General features: G+C 35.4%; 1 protein-coding gene across 1 annotated transcript; it reads left to right on the top strand.

The window, feature by feature from the left end:
- The first annotated feature begins 797 nt into the window (after positions 1-797).
- LOC126713313 (nucleoside diphosphate kinase 3-like) lies at positions 798-4808 on the top strand. The gene is made up of 7 exons (XM_050413044.1): positions 798-1030; positions 1391-1531; positions 3249-3286; positions 3402-3452; positions 3620-3787; positions 3871-3983; positions 4464-4808. The coding sequence occupies exons 1-7, from the start codon at positions 943-945 to the stop codon at positions 4585-4587; spliced, it is 723 nt and encodes a 240-aa protein (XP_050269001.1). The 5' UTR covers positions 798-942; the 3' UTR covers positions 4588-4808.
- The last annotated feature ends 1202 nt before the right edge of the window (positions 4809-6010 follow it).

Genomic DNA, 6010 nt, shown 5'->3' with positions numbered 1-6010 from the left:
TTCAAAAAATTCCTACTTGGCATCTCCTAAATTGAAAATCAATTCCTAAAAACTCGAAAATTAAAGTGGTTACCTAGCTCATATATATGGTCAATGGCCCTTCCAAAACAAATAGTAAAATTTTATTAACAAAGAAAAAGCAAATCCCTTTTAAAAAAATAAATCCCACTAAGAAAAAAACACAAATGACTTAAACATTATAAAAGGATGTGTTTATGAAATTGTGGTGATTGACTTATTTTAGACCCAAAATTAAAATTTTGGGGCTTCCAAGATTTGGGTGCTTTCGTTGAATGGAATTTCATTTATTAGCATAAAATATGGTTTGATATCCAGACTTCAAAAAATCATAATTTTTTTTTTTGAATTGTTTCAATGGCTAATAAGGATCAAAACCAACTACAGCATTTCATTTAAGATATGTTGTAGCATTTTTTTTAGAGAATCAATAGTTTATCAATTAAGAAATGCTATGTTTATAATATTTTCGCAACAAATTTTCTATGACGTATTGTTATTGATGAGTAAAAAAATTATTTTAACGATGAATTAATAACCGAAAACAATTTATCACAATAAATTTGTTCGAAAAATAAAAATAAATTTGGTTAGAAAGTATTCTGTTATCAATTTGTTTGTCATTGTACTATTTGTTTATACAGCAGCGTCGGCACCACACTGCTAGTGCACACAGCTCTAGACCCAAAAGGTGCAAAAGTCCATACGGGTAGTTAAAACTTTACGGGGTCCGACTTTCGGGTAGGGTTTAACCTGAAAGCACCCCCAAGTAAAAAGGAAACCAAACCAATCCCCTGTTTTGTCTCTCTCTACTCTTACATTCACTCGTTCATTTCTCTCTTTATCATTTCAGCATCACACACTTCTTCTTTCTCTTCTTCTCACTTCTTACTTCTCATTTCTCAACCAAAACCAAAAAAAAAAATGAGCTCTCCTCAGATTTTTCGATATGCTTCTAGAGCTGCCAGGTCAATCCTCTCCTCCTCCTCCAAGGCCTCTCGTTTTCACTCTGGTAATTTCTTAAGCTTATTCTCTATTACACTCTGCTTTCTCAGCTAAATCTCCGATCTGTGTAACAGTTATCGGTTCAAAAACTGTTTTATGAGAAACCCATTTAGCATTTTTTTTTTTTTCATTGAAGCTAGGATTTTTTTTTTATTTAATAATAAAATAGCACTGATCGAGTTTAATATTGTTGATTATGCTTATAGATTTTTGGTTTCTTTGAAAAGCTTCATAATTTTTTTTTTTATCTGAAATATGTTTTCTTTGATGATTTGTGTTGTGCCTGTGTGAATTTTTTTGGTTAATAATTTGTATATATTGGAGCGAGAGATTTATGTTTGATGAAACCGACTTGTCGTTTCTGCAGAAGGGAGAGCTGTAGCTGCGGCTACAGCGGTGTCGTTGAGTGGCAACAAGCTTCCGTTTTTAGCTTCGAATTACGGAAAGGCGGGTTCGGAGAATGCATCAAGAGAATGGATTGCAGGAGCGATTGGCGTTTCTGCGGCAGGTTCGAACTAAAAACCCAGTCTTTATAAATTTTGTTGAGCTCGTCGTTAAAATTTGGTTAAGAGTTGGATCCCAATCAACGTACCCAATTTCACAACATGTTGAAGTGGTGGACTGTGAGTGATGAACAAAAAATGGTGGATCCATGTAGAAGGTAGTGTGCAGAAAGTGTCAACCATTCACAGTCAATAACTTCGGCATTTTGTGAAATTGGGTGTCCCTAGATTTATTGTTGTCCAAAAGTTTAAGGTGTTCTTATTTGTGGGTCCTGACTCTCCTTGATTGATGGGTCAACACATGAGATTTGTTAACTTATTTAAATAGGAGGTTAAGTAGAGATAGAGTGTGGACTGAAAAAGAATGAAGAAATTAATACTTTAAAAAAAAAAATTCCAGAACCAAATTGCTAAAATTTGGGGACAAAACTGGAAGTTGGGTCAAATTTTAGGATTTAAAGTGTTTTTTTGGCTTATTGTTGTGATGTGCTTTTAAACTGTTGAGATGATAATCATACTTTAATCGGTTATGATTATGTTCCCTTTTGAATTGATAAGGTTGTGACTGTTTATATGTGTGTGTTTGTTTGCTTCATGTTCATTTGTTTTAGGTTTAATAATGATGTTCTTGTTTATGTGGCATTTGGATTGGTTTTGTTAGTGGATAGTTGCGAAATAAATTTCTTACCTATATTTTTCATGGGAGTAAAAGGAAATGATGACTTAAGAGTAAAAGGTATGAGCAGGGGTCAGTGTTTGTAGTTAGGGGTGGAAGGAAGAGGAGCCATGTTCCTTGCTTAAATTTAGCATTGTGGCATCCGGTACCTCTTCTAAAAAAATTATACCATACTTGTGCATGGTAATGGGTTGAAATTATAACCTTGGATGTATTCTAGAATTGACTATTTTCCTGAATTTCCCCAACATTTTTACCTGAACCCCAAACTACAAACATTTGTCAGCTACAGTTGGACTTCTGCATTGATCACATTTCATGCCGATCCTTTTACTGTCTGACTTTGTGGTCTCTCACTCTCTCTCTCTCACACACACACACACACACACACACACACACATGAATGTTTAAACATTGTTTTAGTAAGTTGTCTGATCAAATGTCATAATCTCCTGTGTGGAATCTTGAGAGACCTCCAGCAAGAGTTATGAATCGTTTTAATCATGTTAGCAAAAAATTTTAAGTGCCAGATACATCTAGGTTGCGTTTGGATTGGGATGAAAAGTCTGCGTCTGCGTTTACGTTTTTTTTTTCTTTTCACGCGTTTTTGAGCGTTTTGAGGGGTGCGGCTACTGTTCATGCACTGTTCAATGAACAGTAGCCGCAAACTTTGACTTTTCAAATATTTTTGGACCAATCACAACACATCGTGTACTGTTCACTGACCCACAAATTTCACTTTTCAGCAACTTTTTCATTAAAAATGGGTCCCACGATATTATTCACACATTTAAAAATTATTTCACTACAGTGTTTTTCAGTTTCAGTTTTCAGTTTTCAGCTGTATCCAAACGGACCCCTAGTGTCCTACTTGTACAACCCTATAATTTTACTATATGGGTTATATCACTTATTGGTGAAGATTTGAACAATAACTGAATCTTAAGGGGAGTGTCACTGTCCTCTTCTGCTTGCATGATATTATGATATAGTTTCTCTCTCTCTCCAATTTTGGATCATATTTTTTCTTTTCTTTGTGATTGCAGCTTACATGCTTCAGGAACAGGAGGCATATGCTGCAGAGGTACTCTAATAACCATTTTATTACTTATCTATTTCATCATTACTCCAATTCAATCTTTCATTTGCCTTTTGTGTTGCTCAATGACTAATTATGTTGCTTGTTCTTCTCTATTCAGCTGGAGCGCACTTTCATTGCAATCAAACCTGATGGAGTGCAGAGAGGGCTGGTAAGATACCATTAGACTTCTTGCAAAAAAAAAAAATAGTAACCTGTTCGCACTGTTTCAAAATGACTTAGCCTAATATATACCACTCAGTGGGGTTGAGTTGTTGGTTGGTCTTTTTAGGCTGGTAACAGGATATTTATCTCATCTAAGACATTATTGTATTCCAGATTTCAGAGATCATATCTCGTTTTGAGAGGAAAGGTTTTAAGCTCGTGGCCGTTAAAATTGTGATTCCTTCAAAGGATTTTGCACAGAAGCATTACCATGATCTGAAGGAAAGACCTTTCTTCAATGGCCTGTGTGATTTCCTTAGCTCTGGCCCTGTCCTTGCAATGGTTAGAAAATCTATAACTCTCATCTTATTGGTTACCACAACTTGTGAGTTAGCCGAACTCAATTGTTTTAATTGTCCATACAGGTCTGGGAAGGAGAGGGAGTAATAAAGTATGGTCGAAAGCTGATTGGAGCTACAGATCCACAGAAATCAGAACCAGGAACTATCAGGGGCGATCTGGCTGTTGTTGTTGGAAGGTATTGCTTTGAATAATAGCAGTTTTTGGTTTCTTAAATTTACCATATAGGTATTTACATCTTTTTTTTTTTTTTTTTTTTTTTTTTGGTTGAGATAGAATTCTATTCTAGCCTAATCTAAGTGTATGTGTATATAAAGTTCCCTCTTGGAAATTTAAATCCCGGCCCTCTCCCTCCCCCCCCCCCCCCCCACACACACCCCACAAGCACTCTTATAGGAGTGACCATCGTACTAAGAGTGCGCGGTAGTATATCTTGATTAATTACTTCGCCTATCTGTGATCTGGTTCTATTACCTGTGATATTTGCCATTAAAGTTACAATTTCTCACTGTAGAGTGTAGAGTAGCAAACAATAACTGGGCCCTTGTTTTTGTTAGTAATTATCATGGGCCTGGTGACGGTTGTGCTTTTGCCTTCCACATGCATACACTGTTCGTTGCTTTGTTATCATGATCTACTTTTGTTGTTTGCCATGTAGAAACATCATCCATGGGAGTGATGGTCCAGAGACCGCCAAGGATGAAATCAATTTGTGGTTCAAACCAGAGGAATTGGTTACTTATACAAGCAACTCAGAGAAGTGGGTCTATGGAAACAACTAATCATTTTTGCCTTTTCTTTGAGTGAATTAGACCCCGCATAAGAAGCGGGGGTTGAAGCAAAATTGTTAGAAATAAAAATGTCCTTTGTTGAAGTGAGTGATAAATTATAAGTTGATAACATCAATTTTCTGCACACAATTGGCTGACATGAAACATTTGTAATAATTAGTTTCACCTCTTTTTCATGGGACAACACTTATCAAACGAGTTAGTTTTAATTATGAATTCAAATCATAGGCAACCACCAGGTAGCACAGGTACAATTTCTATTTGGTTATTGTCCCTCACTTAAGATATGAAATTGATTGGTATTGCATGACATTCTTTACACCTTAGGAGGATGCATTACACAGAGTTTGGCCTATGTTAACAGTTAAATTCATTACTGATAATTAAGATTGCATGACTTATAAATAATTATATATATATATATATATATATATGAAATAAAAGAAAAAGAAGAGATTATATCATATTTATTAACAGAAGTTGGTAGATTTTCGTTTTAATTGAGTATCAAGTTTATTTTATGGGAGGCTGATGTGATGTGATCATTGCCAATAATACTAAGATCAAATGATGAAAAGCGACCGACTTTTACCCCCAAGAGTTTCCTAGGAACTCAAGAATTTTTAAGTCTAAAAAAGTCGGATCCAATGATGAGGGGTAAAAGAGCACGACCAATTAATGGGTTGCCATTGGCCTCAGTAGCCTATTGGCACCCAGGCACCCTTGTGTCCTGATGCTCGGGGGTTCTAGCCCCCGCAAAATCACCTAGCAAAAAAAAAAAAAAAAAAAAATATTTAATGGGTTTGTCTGGCCGAAAATTCTTAAATGAATTTTGAACAAAGTAAATGAATTAATGAGCGTGGGCACTTTCGTTCCATCCCATGTCAGTGGTTGCCCGCACCATGATATGTGTATACCTCCTATAGGCTATCTAGTCATCTTTTGGTGGGGTTGGGTTGGACTTAAGAGGGTTTACTATTTTTCAACCTAATTCAACTTTGTACTTTGTAGGGAAAGTATTGGTGAGTATATACGTATACGCTTTTTATGAGACTGACATGTGAACCTTATAGGCATATACATCTTTAGTGATGGGAAAGTATTTAGTGAGCTGGGTGTATACATTCTTTGTAAGACTGATATGTGGGCCTTATAGGCATATATGCCATATGTCAATTTTACAAAGGATATATATGTCCAAGTCATGCAAGATTTTCTCACTTTGTGGGGTTGAGAAATTTTCAACTTGTCACATGTATAAAAATCAATTCAACCCAATCCAAATGGGTTCAAGGGTTTGAGCTTAAAATGTTTTAGGACTTGTAAAAAATGGGCTTTCATCTACTATGTAAGTCAATTTTTCAATAAATTATTACAATTTACATGTAACATGATATGTCTAAATTATATTTTA

This window comes from Quercus robur, chromosome 2 (assembly GCF_932294415.1).
Source record: "Quercus robur chromosome 2, dhQueRobu3.1, whole genome shotgun sequence".
In the NCBI taxonomy this organism is placed as follows: domain Eukaryota; kingdom Viridiplantae; phylum Streptophyta; class Magnoliopsida; order Fagales; family Fagaceae; genus Quercus; species Quercus robur.
The sequence above is the reverse complement of the archived record's forward strand: the minus strand, read 5'-3'. Positions and strand labels throughout refer to the sequence as shown.